Raw genomic sequence first — 19336 nt, forward strand, 5'->3', positions numbered from 1 at the left:
GTCAGACGCTTTTTCAAACAGTTTTTTTAAACGCTGACTGAATTGAAGTTGCAGTCAGAGTATCCCATGCACTATCTAAAACGAATATTGCATTTTTCAACTCGATATTTGGCAATGACTCATCGAGCGATGACTCAATTTCTCCACGAGCAGTAATGTGAATGATGAATTTTTTGTAGTTCAATTTAGTAAACCTTATACGTTTTAATCCATGGACTATATTAGAGCCGCGCCGTTTAGAGAAAACCACATTACTGATATTTGGCCATTGTAACTCTTTAACTATCCTTCTTTGGGATGACATGGCGCATTATTAATAAGAAGAAATGTTTTTTCCGGAAACCGAAGGAACTATTTTACCTGTTTCTTAAAAACATTTTTGTTTCATCGGAAGACACTTACCACCTTCTTAAGCTCCCGACCCCCGAATGCCGTTATCGGAGTCTAACCACCACCCATAGTAGACGAATAGCTCCAGCTACCCCGTGAGACCCGCGTAACCTTGGCACACTTACGTTCTGAATACTGTAGCAGGTTAAACCTCCCATACAGAGTTGACCCCGACATCCTAAGCACATTTCCAGCATGTGAAGGCACCCCGCACGACACTAACCACCATTTCACATGCCCAATCAAACACACTCATCTACCACCCCTTTCCCTGGGCCTACCTTTAAATGAGTTAGGCGAAGACGACCGGTGATTTACAACACAATGTCAGGGTTTAGTATTGCTGCTACAACAACAACAACAGCCTGTAGTCTGCAGAAATATATTTATCTAAACACATTTTTTTTTTTTTTTTTTTTTGGATTATGACATTTTTGGAGTAAAGGCGCAATATGTATGCTCCGCATGTGCGTCACTGAGCTTTTTCAGAAGTGGTTGTACAGCAAGCGGCGTCCTCTCGCCTCTCCTTTGGCTAGTAGCTGTGGATGAAGCTTTAACTCGCTTAAACAGGGGTGGGGTAAAGGTGGTAGCATATGCCGATGACTTGGTCCTAACGGTCTCAGGTCCCTGAAATTTTGGAAGGTGCACTGGCTCTACTCAGCAGATGGGCCGCCAGTAGCGGTCTCAGAGTCAACTCTGACAAAACGTAGTTGATGCTATTCACCAGAAAATACAAGCCTCCACCTTTTAAGCTTCCTAGACTTAACAACCAGTGTCTTACTCTTTCATCGAAAGTCAAGTATCGTGGTGTAATACTTGACCCCAAGCTCCACTGGAAGCTGCACATAGAAAATCGAGTTAAGAAGGCCAGTGGTTCTGGCAATTTTGACTTACGGTTGCCTAGTTTGGTGGGTAGCTCTTCAGAAGGGCTACACCACTAAATTAGAGAGAGTGCAGAGAACTGCATGTGTGGGCATCACTGGTGCCTGTAGAACATGTCCCACCGCTGCGCTCAACGATATTCTCCACTTTATTCCTGTGGATCTGCAGGTTAAATCCATTGCTGCTCAGAGTGCTATTAGGCTGAAGGAGATTGGCTTTTGAAACTTCCTGTAGGACATAGTAGCATCCTGAAGCAGATCTCCCCTTCCTTCTCTGATATTCGCTCTGACCTCTCCATCCGCAAACTGTGCTTTGAGGGTTGTGCTAGGGCTATCTTTCCGAGCAGGCAAGATTAGAAAGATAGTTGGTGTGAATATAGATGCCTCTGTTTTCACTGACGGATCCAAAATGGAGTCTGGAGCGGAGCGGGGGTCTACTCTAAATCAGCCAGCATTTCGGACTCCTTTAAACTGCCGGAGACAAGCAGCGTCTTTCAAGCAAAGGTCTTCGCGATCCTGCAGGCATGCAAAATGCTTCGGGATCGCTGTTGGGAGGGAGACATTAATATTTTTTCCGATAGCCAAGCTGTAATCAAGGCACTGTCGTCGTCGTATTACAGCTCTCTTCTTGTGAACTCCTGTAAGGAGGAACTCAAACGTCTCGAACGTGCAGGAAACATTTCCCTCATCTGGGCCCCTGGGCACAGGAACATAGAGGGAAATGAAATTGCCGATGAGCTTGCCAGGAATGGGGCGGCAGAACCGGTTCCAGCTGCCCCCTTTTCAGACATCGGTATCCCCTTGGCCGTCGTTAAACGGAAACTACACAATTTCTTTCCAAAAATAGCGCAAGACAGATGGAGGTTTGTCTCATCGTGTGCTATTTCAAAAGCACTATGGCCTCAATACGATAGAAACAGAACGCTTAAGGTGATGGGAATCCCCCGCCATTCAATTTCCAAACTCATTGCGGTGATCACTGGTCGCTGGGTGATCGGCACTCATGCGGATAAGCTTGGAATTCCGTACAACCCCTATTGCAGAAGCTGTGGGGATCCTGCAGAGAAAGAGACTGTGGAACACTTTCTCTGCAAATGTCCGGCTCTGGCGGCTAGGCGCTTGAGATTCCTTAGCGTGCCCTTTGGGTATGACTTGATGAAACTCTCCAGCCTAGATCCCTTTTCTCTCCTCCGCTACATCAACAGCACTAGATGGCTGTAGACGGTTTTCTCTCCTCTCTAAATCCTTTCACAGGTAGTGGTCCACTTAGTCAGGATGGGGGGATATCAAGGATGTTCTATATACTCAACTTCCGCTTCGATACTGCAACTGCGACAAAATTCATTTAATTGGAAATCCGTACCCTTTCTATGCATCCTCATTAGGCAGTTCCCGATTATGATTATTTCAAGTGCTGAATCTAAGGAGATATGCTGGAGGTACATTCACGGCGTACACCTGGTAGCCATATTAATGCTGTTATTTCACAAGTGGATTAAATCAGCCTTGACGAAACCGGGGGTTATTTTTACACTTTTTTACCGGAGTGACAATTCTTAAGCGCCCTATGAGTAGTGTAAATGGTACAAAACTCTACTTGTTGTCTTACATTTTATTCTTTTTTTAAGTAAACGTTTAAGTATCGAGTTTTTAGCACAATTTGCATATATTTATAATACTTAAAAGTTTGACAGTGATGCTCGTTTTTTAAATAAGATTTTTCTACATACTACATTTTTCACAGGCTCTTTTCACAAGCTCGAAATATGTTCTTGCTCGCTTAGACATACGATTCGCACAACGGTCACAATACGCTTACAATTTAAGTATATAAATATGTTTTATTTTAATTCGCATACCTATAAATTTCGGTTGGATATTTGGTACATACATACATTCGTTATGTATTTATATTATAGCTAGTCATATTTATATCATTTATTTCTACATAAAACACAATATGTAAAAGTGTACGAATACATGAGCCTAAGTAGTGTATTTCAGTTTTCGTTTATTTTTTAAAAGACAAACAACTAAAATTTTAACTAAAACAGGCAAGATACGATGGTTATAATACATAAACCTCTATGTAAAGACACATTTTAGGGGACGTCAGATTGTTTACATTACTTTTTGTTATAATACAGTAGTTCTGTTATATTTTTAATAAATGAGCGTCTTTACTTTTAAGGAACAAATCATTTGCAATGAAAATTAAGGAAAATAACTTGAATTTCGCTTGGCGTTATAGCTACATAAATTTTAAAAGTTTAGATAGAAAGCTTTGAAAAAAGTATTGCACTTTTTTGTTCGAGAAACTTAAATTCTATAATATTTTCGTGATAAATTATTTACTTTTATTGTATTTTTCCTAAACACATAAGTGCTAAAAAGGCGCAAGGCGCTTGTCTGTGAGTATAATTTTAATTAAATAATTATGTACAACAAATTTACTTAATTTCTATAGCCGCTTTTTATGTAGTTCTTGTGTTTCTTTACGTAAATACTGCAAGAAAGAGAGGAGTATAGATGTAAATATATATAAAGCTCACTATTAAAATATTTCAAATAGGAAAAAAATATTTCCGCTAAGCTTTCAAACTTACATGCAACACATCCTGTATTTTATCGGTTATTAATTTTCTTGCCTCCGGTTCAGGCACTTTGCGATCTTTGAGATCCTGTATGAAATCGTGCAAGTCTATTGGTTTGCCAATATTTAGTGTCACCTTTTTGCCCCACTTCAGTATGTAGGGCTCTGTGTTGGGCAACACCTCATCCATGCCCTCATGCCACATGGGTATAATGATCGGAATGCGTGGCGATTCGTATATAATACGACCCACACCCCACTTGAGGCGCATCTCCTCTTTGGTCATGTTAACTTTGCCCTCGGGAAAGACGTGCACCCAATGGCCGAGCGCACATTTTTGTATACACAAATTAATTGCATCCTGATAGACACCGGAGCCACGTACCACTGGAATGCATTTTCCTGCATAAACAAAATAATATAGTAATAAAAATTATTTAGTTGAATTCCCTCATAATTAGTTTGTGTTATTTATTTTAAAACATTTCACTTACCATACATAAAAAAATTCGAATGAAATTTATTGGTAAAACAAATATCATGCGCTGCCATCGACCAACGTATCCTAAATGTGTTGCATAAATATTTTATTGGAAGCACACCTGCAAATCAAAAATATTTTCGTTCAATAATATATGTGCACTTGTGTTCGAAATAATAGCAGCGCGCGACTCATTGCAAGGTATTTAATTACTTTTGTATTTTTATAAAAATATATTTTATTTTTTTTTTATTTTTTTTTATTTTTTTTTTTTTTATTTTAGAAACTATATAATTTAAATTTTAAAATTGTGTACATAATTTATAAAATTTCAAAATTTTTAAAAAAAATTCGAGCATGCACTTTCATATCCCATTGAATCTTGGAAATTCTGAAGTGGCTCAAAAATCGCGTTGATTTCTGACAAGTTTTCGATCGCGACGGAAACAAATGCAAAACCTTCTACAGAAACTAAATATTCAAAGTTTTAAAGTTTGTGCAAAATTAAAAAATAATCAACATTTTTCTATCAAAATTTCAAACTTTTTAATCGGAATATTTAGAATAATTTCCAGCTTGCAGCCCATTAAATGGTATAAAAGAGTGAAAATTTGAAGTGGCTCAAAACACACGTTGGTTTTTGACAATTTTTTTTTTTTTTTTTGCTGACGGTTTTGCATTTTCTCCATATAAAAAAATCGAGTTTCGTCGTATGGAAGAAAATGCAAAGCATTGTCACCAAAAAAATATTATCAACCATCCTCGCGAATTATGAGCGGCTTTAAACTGACAGAATATTGAGTTAAAATTAAATCGGCTAAAAAACTGCGTTTTAGAATTTTCTAGAAAACTCAAGAATTTAAAATTTTGATGAAAATTTGTTGAATTTTTAAATGTTGGATAACGTTTTAAACCTAAAGTTACATATATGGCTTTTGTTGTGGTCAGAAATTTTTATAAAAAGATAAAAAATAGGAAAAAATAAAAAATGAAAAATAAAAAAAAATAAAGAATATTAAAAATAATTCCAAAAAAATTATAAAAAAAAAAATAAAAAACAAAAATAAAAAAAAATAAAAAAAATAAATAAAATAAAATAAAATAAAATTATATTAAACAAAAATATACATACAAAATAAAAAAATAAAAGAATTGGCGGTTTTATGGGGATGTGATGCATATAAGACAGCCACTCCTTTCCAATTAACAACCTCCGCCCACTGTCTTCAACTTACTGTTTTGGACTTGGTACGCCCTGTTTTGCTAACGAGGCTCTCTCGATCGAGTCAAGGCGGTATAACCTTTACATCAGCAAGGCAGCCCCGGTTCCTGGCTCGGATGCAGAAGGCTAATCTATCTGCTAATCTTTAATCTCTAGATTAGAAATAAAGATACTGCTAATTCTGAAGACCTTAAGCATGAAAAATGGATCACGAATGGGAATATGGAATGTGCGCTCACTGCTTGAGCCAACCAAGCTTCCGCAACTCTGTAAAGAGTTTGAACGATGCCAACTTGTAGTGCTTGGTCTCTGCTAAATCAGGTATCCCGACGCGAGAGAAGTCACCTGGCAACCAACCATCGCCAGAGAAGGAGTGGAGTCGGTTTCCTCTTGTCCAAGTCAGCTGCTGCAGCTCTGATAGAATGGAAAGCGCATTCTGAAAGAATCATCTCGATAAGACTGCGCAAAAGAGCAAAAAAGGTTTCCATAGTCCAATGCTACGCGCCAACAAATGTTGCATACCTCAACACCAAACGACGCTTTTACTGCAGACTTACGGATGTGATGAACAACATCAAGAGAGGCGACATAGTTAGTCGGCCAGAGCAATATGGGTCTTAAAGGGACGATAGAGCACTCACTGAAAATGGTGAAATGTTCACCGAGTTATGCTCTAAACACAATCTTGTCATTGGTGGCCCAATATTTAACCAAAAGCGCTTTCACAAAATAACATGGACCTCACCCCATCGCACAACCGAGAACCAAATTGATCACATTGCAATAAAAGTCGCAAGTGACGTTGTTTGCTTATGGACGTACGCAACAAACATGGCGCTGATATATCTAGCGATCACCATCTTTTCATCGCGATAGTTAAACTTAGAACAGCTGCTGTCAATAAATATACTAAACACAAACTGCAAAAGAAGTTCAATGTTGAGAAGCTCAAAGATGCAAAAACACGTGCAGTTTACAAAAGCCCTGGGCACATCTATTACCTCAGATAACGCACATGCAAACGATTGGCAGCGGATAAAAAAGAGTATTTCTAGAATCAGTCATAGAGCACATCAGCTATAAAGTCAACAAGTTATTTAAAAAACGAGATTAAAAAAAATTAAAAAAAAAATATAAAAAAAATGTTAAACAAAAAAATATAAAAAAAATATAAAAAAAATGAAATATATTTAAAAACAAATAAATTGTCAAAACTTTGCAGATATACCATACATATGTACTTATGTATATATTTACACCTTACCCCATAATCCTGGATCATCGAAGCATGAGTGATGATTTGAAATTGTGACTAAGGGCACACCGGTTGGACGTTTCCCTAACTCCTTTATCAGTCTTTCTTTGTTGTATACTTTTGTTTTGTTCAGAAATACTGCAATTCATAAAAAGAAATTAAATTATATTATTATTATTTTATGCATTAAAAGGCGATGGCAGCTCTTAGAAGTTAAATAAAGCTAATCAATACTAAAATATATTTTGAAAGCTATGAAGATTTTGTTGAAATTGTGGCTATGGGCCCATACTAACTAAAATTTCCATACTGTACTGAAATTTGATGCGAAGACATTCCATGCGATGTCAATCCCATACCTATGGAGAAAAAATATGGTTATCGGAAAAAAGGCACGGCACCTCCCATACAAGCTGAAATTTCCATACTGCACATGTTTGAGATGTGGTATGAGCCATATTTGGTTAATGCCACATAACTGAATCATAGTTGGAAATACTCGTACTAAACCTTGGCAGAAGTTAATAAAATACAATTAGATGGTCAGGTGCAAAGTAAAGGACACTCAGAACCCATTATGTCTATTATATTGTCCATACACACTTTTAAATGATGTAACGAAATCAGTTCGTGGTCCAGCACACCTTAAGCAAATGTTTAATACTTCAAAATCGCAAAAGTTGTTTACAGTTCAAACTGTTCAATCAACAATGATAAAATACAATTCTAGGCACATTGAATAGGAAAATTGAGCGTAATTTAACCGTGACGTAATCGTAGATGAGATGAGTGAAAGAACTGACACTACTAAAGCAGTTTCAAAGTTTTGTATACAGAAATGAAACATTGGGTTAGGTTAATGTAGATAAGAGAGATAATAGAAAAGGCAATGGATGATGTAGAAAAGGAAATGGACGAATGGCAAAAAAGTTCTTTGCCCGAAATTGCCAGTAGAAAAGATTTCAGAAGTCAATGTGATAAAAAGTGTGAAATTTTGATGGAAGCTTGTTGAATATTTGTCAAATTTGCACAAAGTTTGAAACTGAGATTTATAGGTTATTGTAGTTTTGAGTATAGTTTTTTGTAATTTTGTATATGGGTAAGACTCCGTCAGAAAATATGAGATTTGCAAGTGGTCTTTCGATTTCTTTGAAACTTTGGGAAATATTAGTTCTAGGTAAGATACATTCGAGCCTAAAAGGATTTTGAAAAATTTTCAAAATTGAGTCATCTACGCCATGTTGAAAATCGGGACCGTGTTTTTTTCAAAAATCAATATTTCTTGAACCGTTGGATGGATTTCAATGCAATTTACAGACAATATAGAAACAAATAAGTAGTTTAAATTAGTATTATGTTAAAAAAAAAATTTCGAAATTTTGACCAAAAAAAAGTCGAAAAAATTTTTTGAATCAATTTTTAGTTGATTTGGCCAGTTTTTTAGATTTTCTGTTATACACGTAACGATTCCTTATGATTTAACCTTTATTTTGAAAAAAAAAATTTTATGGTGTCTATAATAGTTCTCGAGATATTGCGATTTTAGTGGAAGCGCGCACGCACGGTTTAGGTAACAGGTGTGCAATGTGCGCTGCGTTATGTGTTCCTGTATGAAGTGACTGGAGCAGACTGCTGCAGGTCTGTGCGCGTTTTTCTACTCCCGCGCTGCGTAACCGCGAACTTCACGGTGCGCGCTTCCACTAAAATCGCAATATCTCGAGAACTATTATAGACACCATAAATTTTTTTTTTTCAAAATAAAGGTTAAATCATAAGGAATCGTTACGTGTATAACAGAAGATCTAAAAAACTGGCCAAATCAACTAAAAATTGATTCAAAAATTTTTTTTGACTTTTTTTTGGTCAAAATTTCGAAATTTTTTTTTTAACATAATACTAATTTAAACTACTTATTTGTTTCTATATTGTCTGTAAATTGCATTGAAATCCATCCAACGGTTCAAGAAATATTGATTTTTGAAAAAAAACACGGTCCCGATTTTCAACATGGCGTAGATGACTCAATTTTGAAAATTTTTCAAAATCCTTTTAGGCTCGAATGTATCTTACCTAGAACTAATATTTCCCAAAGTTTCAAAGAAATCGAAAGACCATTTGCAAATCTCATATTTTCTGACGGAGTCTTACCCATATAGTAGTTTAGTGTATATTTATAGTTTTGTGAATAAGTCCTAGTGCTAAATTTATTTAACGCCATACAGGTATTTATATATGCACATACACACCTCACCTCTAACTAATCGACACCTCATTTTCCCCCAGCTGAACATCTCTTTTTTCGTTTTTGCGAAAATAAATAAAAATGCTGACTGCAACATTGTTTTCTACACTGCGTGAATCGCAGAACGGTAATTAACTTTTCAACGAATGCGATGAAAAATGCGTAAGCCAGCTTAGTTCAGATTTACAAAAATCAAGGTACAGGTCAAACAAAGCATTTACAAAATCAAATCCGCACATTGATCATTACTTAGTGTTTGTGTGGGACGACTCTACTCGCACGCTTCCACTGGTGAAACCTTAAAAATGCAAAGCAAAACATCCTCAAAAAATATTCAATGCAGATGTCGATTTTTATTTTGTTCTACAAATTTTTGAGAAGAATTTACTAAATAGTGAAATTAATTAAAGATACAAAATAACCTATAGATGGATGACTCAGGATTTATCAAGCTCTTATTGACCATATTAACGTATTAAGATTAAGTTTTGAGAAAAGCCCCTTTGATGGGTCTAAAAGTCCCTTTTTGCAGAACGGCAAACTGTCTGTTACGCTCCTAAATCCCTATGATGTTCGAGAAAGATATCATTACCAATCTAATCTAGCAAAAAAGACTCGAAACTCAGCGCCACAATTTGTATGTATAATTTACGATGGGCGTCAACCAGGGGAAAATAATAAAAAAAAAAATTCCAATACCTCACGCACAGCTCATTTTCTCCACTAACCAGAGGGATAGGATGATTGTTAGATTGTCAAAGAGGAAGAGTGCTCCTGATATCCATCGAGACATTTTTGTTCACCTGGAAAAGCCAATAACGAAAAGTTGGGCTTCAATTGGTAGACGCAGAGCTTCACAGTCGATTGGCACGGAAGAAGCAATTGGTAAGAGCATCGCAATGACAACGCCGAATTGTTACTGCTACAACAACAAAAACAACGCCGAAATGAATTTGATCGAGAGCACATATCCTGATCCCAAAATCAGTGACTTATATTTTATTCAGCGATAAAATAAAAATAAATAAAGTTGGTCCAGATGGTAGGAAGTACCTGCGGCGGTCAAAACGTGCAGCATTCGTCTCACCAATCATAAAGCAAGAGGGGGAGGCTCAGTAATGATGTGCGCTGCTGTTTGTGGAACGGTTTCGGGCCAATTCATCACATTGAAGGTAATATGGATGCAATTCAAAATTTTGAAATAAATTATTACGAAAATATGAAGATTAAAAAAGTGCGCAAATCGAACAGAGAACGTAAGAGTTATGAAAAATTAAATAAAAGCGGCCACTTTATATTAGTTTGGGGACAAATAAATACATTATTTTCTCGGTAGATGTTTGTAGAGATGATTACGTTGTGAGTTACAAAGTGTTAACAATGGAATTCCACAAAGAGAAAAATCGATAAATTATACAGTTTTTCCTTGATAAAGGCGAAAATGCAAGCCAGGCCGCTGAAATTGTGAATGGCGCTTCTGGTGCTGATACTGTAAAAGCTCATTACGTATAATTTTGGTTTCGTTTATTCCGTTCAGGCATTTTTCATGTTAAGGAAAATGTCGATAATGTCGATAAAATCGCAGAAATAATCGAAGTTGACCAGCATGTTAGTAGTCGTCGCATCGCCCAGGAGCTAAAGATCGACCATAAAACAGTTTTAAGCCATTTGCGCAAAATGAAAAATAAAAATAATGGATTTCTTTTCCCCCAAACTAATAACTTTAATAATAAAATATGTTTTTCCACACAATTTAAAATCTTTAATTTAAACGCCTGTGATTAAAATAAAAAAAAACTGCAATATTTTTAGCACTTTGCTAATATCTTGAAAACATCTGACTTTGAAAAATTAAGTACACAAAAAAAAAAGAAATAGGAAAGTTGTATGTCTCTTAATTTGATCTAACAGTTTACTTTGATCGGCTAATGGATTCTCAAGATGTATATTAATTTGATTGATCTACCAGCTTTCTTTATTCTAAACCCGTTATTTGGCGATATATCGAAAACCGCAACTTATTTTAAATACATAAATATGGGATGGTCTTGTTCTTGTGCTTTTTTGCCTGTAAACTAGTGTAATCACTTCATCTACTAAACAAACAAATTTATAAAAATGGTGAAAATGTGAGCCATGGACAAAAGTTACATACATAAATATGCAAAACTAAAACGAGCAGCGTGAGTGCAATATCAATATGCACATGCATCTTCTGCACATATTTACTTACAGCTACGTATGTATGTATATAGAATGTGTATACATATATGTACGAGCAATTATTTCTATAAGTTTTGCTTATTCGACGACATTCGCGATTAGCTATGCTGATAATAAAGGCGTCTCTAATGCCGTTCCATCAAGTTCAAACTGCAGTGTCCATGAAAAATTAGCGAGCGCATGGAAGCAAAACTAGGCAAAGTAAAATAACGTAAACAAGAAGAAGAAGAAAACGCAACAAGTTCAATCGCCTCGAAAAGAAGCCTCAACATGTTACCTCATCTACATACGGCAAGTCTTTTGCTGGGTTAGGTTATATGATGATGCAACATAAAATATAAATAAAAGCAACACCATCATAAACAATGTATGTATGTATGAATATGTGTGTGTATGTATGCACGAGAAGTGATTTTTTGCCAACCAAATTAGCCACGGCTACACAACAAAACAAAAAAAAAAATAAATAAAAAACGAGGCGACGATAAATATATTTAGAACAACCTTAAAACCGTCTAGTCGACACAAGAACAACAACAGTGACAACAATGACGAACACTATAAGCGCCGTCCAAAAGAGCCGATGATGCTGATACGGGTATTGTACAGTGCTCGTACAACAATAAGACGTTTGTATGGGTCAGTTTATTTGTTGCATGTGCAACAATAATTACTACAACAATAAAAAATACAGCCTAAAAGGGTACTTGTGAATAAAAATAGGAATATCATAGTGAATAAATTTGCTTAATAATAAAAAGGCCAATTGATGGCAAGGTTTTTCACAAATCTAAATTAGAAGAATTAAAGCGTAAGATATAAATAGCGGAATAAATGGAATATGAACATATGTATTTTAAAAGAGTTTGGGAAGGAAGTTATTTGCATATTTGCAATATAAATAGATACACTTTCATAGTATCTGCAAAACTACCATAGCCTCATTAAATGCAATACAAAATCAAAACGCTTGTGGGCATACATATGTATGTATGTATACAGTCATGTCCCAGCAAGAAGAGTGCCGGTAACCGGAACGCGTGACCGTTAAACGGTCACTAACCACACCTCGTTACAATCACGTTGTTAAAAGCGTTGGGAAAATCGTGCCAAAAACTTTGTGTACGTGTGATTTTCTATCCCTTTCATTCATATGGATTCGTTTCAGTGCCAGTTTCATATAAACGTAGCGACGAACAAAATAACTTTTAGGCCAGCGCCGGCAGCATAGCGCGATAGCCGAGCGGCTAGCAATGTGGGCTTCCGATCCAAAATCCTTGGTTCGAATCACAAAAAAAAATTTTTTTTTTATATATTACATTTATTTTATTTTGTTTTACATTTTCCAAAGGTGACGGAGAATAAAAAAAAAAGTCGATTTTCAAACAAATACGAGTGCATATCCCAACAAAACCTGCGTGACCGAAACTCTAACACAATTACACTTTTTTGTATGTTACAAACACACCATTAAGGTGTCAAGCATTGTGGTTTAAAATTTGCTGGGTTGCTGAATTTAAACGTGATCGTACAGCCTTCAAGGCGATCCACGTCAACGACGTCGAAAAACAGCAACAACACCAGAACTCGTAGAAAAAAAGATATCGTAATGGAAAATCGACGAGTGACTGAAAGAGATTTAGTAGAAGCCTTCGGCATATTATTGAGCAGTGTAAGCGATATTTGACTGAATTATTGGGTTTCAGAAAGCTGTGTGCACAATGGGTGCCGCATTCGCTAACAATGGAACAAAACCACATTCGAATGCCTCTTTCTCAGCAACATTTAGAGCAACATTTTGTACGTCGATGCATCACCATGATCCTAAATCGAAATAAGGGGCAAAATAAGTATGTGAACCTGGTTTTTCCGCTCCGAAATGAGTTCAAGCCCAGAACCAAGAATACTGCAAAAAACTGGAGATAAAGCAATCATTACGCCTACCCGATCACTATAGCGTATTTTAAGCGGAAGTCACTATTAAAGAAGGACTTACAGCGATAAGTACAAGAGTATTATTCACCAGGAATACAGTCATTTATTCCGACAACCGCGCAGCAATGAAAGCGCTGTAGTCCAAAGCACAGCACAAAAACAGTCACAGAATCTTATAAACTCCTGGGACTTATCCCAGTATTTCAATATAAACTTCATTTGGGTGCCAGGTCAAAGAAATATAGCAGAAAACTATAAGTAGATGAACTTGATAGAAAAGGTACAACCCGAACTATTCAATCGGATAAAGCGTTGACACCCATGCCCATAGCCGCTTGTAAATTACTGACAGACAGAGAAACTACTAAAATGGCAAAACCTAACAATATGAGAATTAAGCAAATTGATATGGCCGAAACTCAACTCTAGTCGTGCAAAATGCTTGCTAAAACTCAACAGGAGGATACAAGAGCTTTGATAGGTGACTGTTTAATAGGTAACCCTGCTATAAAGCTGGGAGTTCCGTACTACGATTACTGTATGCTGCTGCTATAATACAGAAGAGGAGAAAACTATTAAAAACCTTCTTTGTGCAGGATTAGCTAGAAGAAGACTTTACACGCTTGGTAGTGCATCTTAAACTAACGAAGTTAGCTTAACTTATAAGAGCCACGGGATGGTTTAAAAGGGATCCTATAGTGTAAAGAAGAATTTCCAGTGGTATCACAAAGGACCTACGACAGGTCTATGTGTGTCATATTGGCAGCCACCAGACTTACCTACTTACCCTACCTACCATCGCATGACATGATAAACATAGTAGGTTGCTCAGTCATAGTTGGCTGAAGCAATAACAAAGAGCAAAAACAACAAAAGCTCTTGTGAATACCCCCATTACTAATGTTTCCCCTCCTCTCAGCTTTTGTTATTCCCACCGATACTAAACAGCGGGTTGACTCACGTGTCTTTGTTATGTTTTGATCAAAGCAAACACGACCGTGAGTACATTGACTGCACGTCGCGGTATTTTGATCAGTGCAATGCCTACACTTTGCTTTCTATAAATACCTTAGTAGCAACGCACATTTACTTATCTAACTGATACGATTAACGTATCGTTTTAGTATGTATGTATGTACATGTGCACACACACACAGAAATATTCGTATTTCATTTATTCGGGTGCCAATAGGCTGCTGAATTTGGCACAAAGAATACTGCGCACATAGAATGGCTGAAAAAGTAACTTTGCTTATCTTGAGATACGAGATTTATTTTATAAAAAAGTTATACAATTCACCCGGTAATACTCGTATAAGTGATAAACAAAAGAATGATGGTAATATAATACTGAGTGGTGGGAAAAGAGTTATCACATTTGAAAATAGTTCAGTAAATAAAATAACAATATCTGTAAACATATTTCTAACTCTTTCAAATATCACGTTCTCAGCAAAATAGTTTCTCGAACTATCCAGCAGATTGTTTGCTGAACATCAGCAACAGAGTATTACGAAATTAACAGGATTGCAATACACTCTAACCTTCCTTGACTTGTGAGTATTGAATATATTTAACACGTTTTAAATAGAGGTCTTAACCATTAATTGAGCTTTTCCGTTAATAAATACAATAAAACATGCAAATTTTTACAGAAATATAAAAAATTAATAATAAAACTTTAATTAAAATGCTTGAATGTCGATACAGTATAACCGCTATTACCTGGACGCCTTCCTTGAGCGGACATTTTTTTCTATACCAAATCTTACGTTTCGGAAGAAGTTACCTCCTTTTTAGTGGGACGGATAAAAGCTGACTGACGATGAGTGCCCGCCCAAGGGAGGTTTCACTGTAATAGGTAGAATTAGCAAATACAACTAACACTAAACAACTACTCACCCAATTTTGTTTTTGAATAACTTTTTTACTAAATAAAAAACATGGCGGTCGCGGTAGACGAATGGGTTGGTGCGTGTCTACCATTCGAAGAATGTGGGTTAGAATCTCCGAAAAACACCAAAATGAAGAAAGAGTTTTTTCTAATAACGGTTGCCCTCGGCAGGCAATGGCAAAACTACGAGTGTATTTCTGTCATGAAAATATCTATCGTTCGCTGTCGGTTTAAAACAGTAGATCGCTTCATTTGTGAAACAACATCAAGATACACACCATAAATAGGAGGAGGAGCTCGGGCAAACCCCCAAAAAAGGGTGTAAGTGCCAATTATATATATACATATATATAGGATTTTCCAATAACAAATGTTACAGGTGAATGGACTGCGCTATCGAGAGATGATCAACGATTTTTTTATTGCCGGAATTGGATGGTATTGATCTGGACAACGTTTATTCAACAAGACGGCCATACGTGCCACACTAACAACGAAGCCATTGATCTTTTACGAGAAAAGTTTCCGGACCGTATTATCTCACGAAGAGGTGATCACAATTGGCCACCGAGATCTTATGATTTAACACCTAGTGACTTTTTTCTTTGGGGCAACGTGAAAGAGAAGGTCTACGCCAACAGTCCAGGGCCGATTCAAGACCTAAAAGATGGAATTCGTGAGGCTATCGAGGAGCAGCCACTTTGCAATTCGGTTATGGAAAATTTCATGAAAAGGATATTGTCCTGTAACCGTGGTCGTGGTGGTAATTTGCGTGATGTTATTTTCCACTATTAAAGGCATACCTTCTTCTTTATAATTAAATAAACATCGGATCCTTTATATTAAGAAATAGCATTTTTGCTTCGAACATCAAAATAACACCTCTTATTAAAAAAACCCTATATAAATAAAAAAAATTATTTTTGCACTTCATTACTTGTCTGTTTGTGTGCTGCAAATCCCTACTTCACAACTGTAAAATATGATTGACGTACGACGCCATTTGCAAAAATTCAAATTGTGCCACCTTGTATTTGTATGACCATAGTTGTCCCGTTTTGATAACCTTCATAAGAACCTTTTATAAAAATTATAAACAAAAGTTTTTAAGTAGAAAAAATTATTCAGTTTTATTGAGATTTATGAACGTTTAAAAAATGCTAACTAAGTATTGATAAGAATTTCAGAATAATCAAATTTCTTTTTATTATCAGCTCGTTAAGTTTCACTCATTCAATCAGTGAATTTTAAAATATACATAAATGTGCTACAATGTAGTAGTAGGCTTCATGATTATATTTTGAATAGAAATGATTTTTTCGAATTGCACAAATCTGATCACAAATTTTAAGAGTTTATCTTGATACCAAGGAAAAGGCGATCTAAGCTTAATTAAACGCGATTTTAAAATTTCCTTCCTTTATTCACTCTAAAAAAGCCTTTTTTCTATATAGCTTTAAGGGGTTACATGGGTTTCTTGGGTTCAAAAAATCGATTTTTTTTGGCTTATTAATTTCTACAACATCTCAAGACTATTATCCTAAATTATCAAGTCGATCATAGTTTCGGAGATACAGCCTTTGGAAGGTGTGCGCTCCAAGCCACTTTTATTGTTACTCAAAACTTCAAACGCGTTTTTCTCGGAACCGTGTTTTCAAAGTCGGTTGTCAAATGCTCTCGAAAACTACTCAACCGATCTTGATGAAATTTTACACAGGTGTTCGAAGGATTTTTTTTTTTTCAATCACGCAACTATTTAAAAAAAAACAAAATGTCAAGCAAATTTGACCGAAATTTTCTTTTTCTTTTGGAAAAATGTCTGCCAAAATTCCAATTTTTACTTTTTTTCTTTCCTTCGTTCAAGCACGAGTTTATGGTCTTAACTAAAACACTTATTTTGTTTTTTCATTTTTGATGATCTTGTCAGGAGTTATGCTGCACCTTTTTTTCGAGGAGTCACCGGAAATGACGTCACAATGGAGGAGTTTTAATTTTTTTTTTTTTGAAAATTTCACAAATTATTCTTTAAATATGTATCTATGAGACAGAAAAAGTTTGAATTAAATAAATAATTTTTTACAGAGAAAAAAATATTGAAAATAGGCTTTTTTTACCCGACGAAACCCATGTAACCCCTTAATAGATCCATAGAGGTATTCACCAAATCGAACGAATGGGCCGGCACTCGTGCAAAAGAGCTAATTATAATAGCTTAAAGCAACAACATAACATGCACACTTAAAGCAAAAGTAGCATTTATTAGCTCTTCTATCCTCTAAACAGGTTTCGTAAATTTCTGTTGTAAGTCTACCGCAGTTATAACGTAACCCTGCATTGATTTCAAAAATTTCTCAACTTAAACTTTATAATTATAAATTTAAATCATTATAAATTTAAGCACAGTGAGATGATCCTGAGTTAGGTTTCAAAAATTTACAAGACTTAATTGACGTTTTCACTGCATTGGGGAAAGGATGTACATTATTTTCTTTGTAGATGGCTGTAGTGATCGATATCTCGGAAAGTATCGAACAAACAATTGAAAGATTATGCTCGTTGTCAAGGTGACATTTCACACTAATAAAAATTGTTATTACAGGGTGTTAACGATGGAAGTCAACAAACAGAAGATTCGGTATATTTTACAGTTTTCTTTGATAAAGGCGAAAATGCAAACCAGGCCGCTGAAATTTTGAATGCTGCTTATGATGCCGGTACTTTAACAGCTATTTACGTGCAATTTTTGTTTCATCAAATCTGTTCAGAAATTTTTAATGCTAAAGAAAATGTCGATAATGTCGATAAAATCACAGAAATAATCGAAGTTGACCGGCCTGTTAGTAGTCGTGCACGGCCAGGAGCTAAAGATCAACCATAAAAAAGTTTTATACCATTTGCGCAAAAATATCGAATTTCTTTTTCCTCAAATTAATACATAGGATGTTTTTTTAAGAGCTTGAAAACTTAAAATGATAATACAAAACAGAAATATTGTTGGAATTAATTTTTTTATTATAGTCTGGTAGATAAAGGCATTTATTTTTGAATATAAAATCCGGCGGCCATGGCTACGAGTTACATAGTACATTCGATCAGCCCAATTTTGGCCATATGTCGTTAATGGTAGATGGTTTATTGCAATAAAATGATTGTTAAGCGCGCGTATGGCAATTTGCGCCGTCTTGTTAAAACTGAATCGCGTCGGTTTAGCTGAATAGTTTCTGGAAACAAAAATTCAGTCAGCATGGCTCGATAGCGCTCGCCATTCATCGTAACGGCAGCGCTTTCCTCATTTCGAAAGATGTTCAGTGTTCTATGAGATTCGCGGCGGGATTTTTTTTTTTTTTTTTTTTTTTTTTTTTCAAAATAAATTTCCACAGTTGCAAAGCATTGTTCGAGAGTTAAACGATTCATGATGATTTTCCAAACCTTACGGTACAGAAATTTCAATGCGGTTTGTAATTTGTAGTGACAGTGAAGCTGCACTAAGAGCTCTTGCTAACTCACGCTGCTCTTCGAAATTAGTCGTTGAATGTAAGACAAAACTGAACAGTATTGTAAAACACAACAAAGTTTGTCTTATTTGGGTGTCTGGGCATTGTGGTCTTACAGGGAACGAGTTGGCTGGTTGACTGGCTAATGACGGCTTTGCAAGCATACCACTAGGCCATGAACCCTTTCTAGATGTCAGTTCTGCATTCGATTCAACTATGGATTGACGTTGGTCTTAGTTGGGCTTCTGCAGAGGAGCCAGGTGCTTTGTCAAAGAGCCGAACAGGAAATTAGCGACCTTTCTTCTAAACCATAGTACAGCTGGGTGTACAACGCGATGTACTGAGTATGGATAAAGTTGATACTCTTAGGAATCTCCTATGATTCTTCAATGAATCCGAAAGATGCGCGGAAGAGCGACCTCAAACCAATTTTTTTGTCTTACCATCCATAATGTATCCTATCCTATCTCTCTATTCCACTGTTGTGGTTGTTGTAGCAACATAAACATTCCCCACACATCCACATGCTGCTGAATATGAATCCGGGTCATCCCGAACGTAGAACCGCCTGCCTGTCATGGCAACGATTTCTTCGAGTGTAATCTATCCGGGTGTAGTACAATGGTCATCTTAACTGAGTGTTTGGACTTATCCAAACCCCCACAAATCTAATCTTGTCATTCTCAGCTGTCAAACCATAGTTATCGATACCGATAGTTCTCATGC

The 19336-nt window shown here is 36.0% G+C and overlaps 1 protein-coding gene across 4 annotated transcripts in view; it reads right to left on the bottom strand.

The window, feature by feature from the left end:
• Window positions 1–2913: 2913 nt before the first annotated feature.
• The window catches only part of LOC128866208 (tafazzin), a 37896-nt gene continuing 21473 nt past the window's right edge, over window positions 2914–19336 (bottom strand). For all 4 annotated transcript variants that reach the window (XM_054106756.1, XM_054106754.1, XM_054106758.1 and 1 more), the window contains exons 3-6: window positions 6832–6960; window positions 4359–4466; window positions 3878–4266; window positions 2914–3777 (exon numbers count right to left, since the gene is read on the bottom strand). In XM_054106756.1, coding sequence (XP_053962731.1) covers window positions 3733–3777; window positions 3878–4266; window positions 4359–4466; window positions 6832–6960 — 671 coding nt within the window. In that variant the 3' untranslated portion in view covers window positions 2914–3732. The remainder of the gene's footprint in view (window positions 3778–3877; window positions 4267–4358; window positions 4467–6831; window positions 6961–19336) is intronic.

This window comes from Anastrepha ludens, chromosome 6 (genome assembly GCF_028408465.1).
Source record: "Anastrepha ludens isolate Willacy chromosome 6, idAnaLude1.1, whole genome shotgun sequence".
NCBI lineage: Eukaryota > Metazoa > Arthropoda > Insecta > Diptera > Tephritidae > Anastrepha > Anastrepha ludens.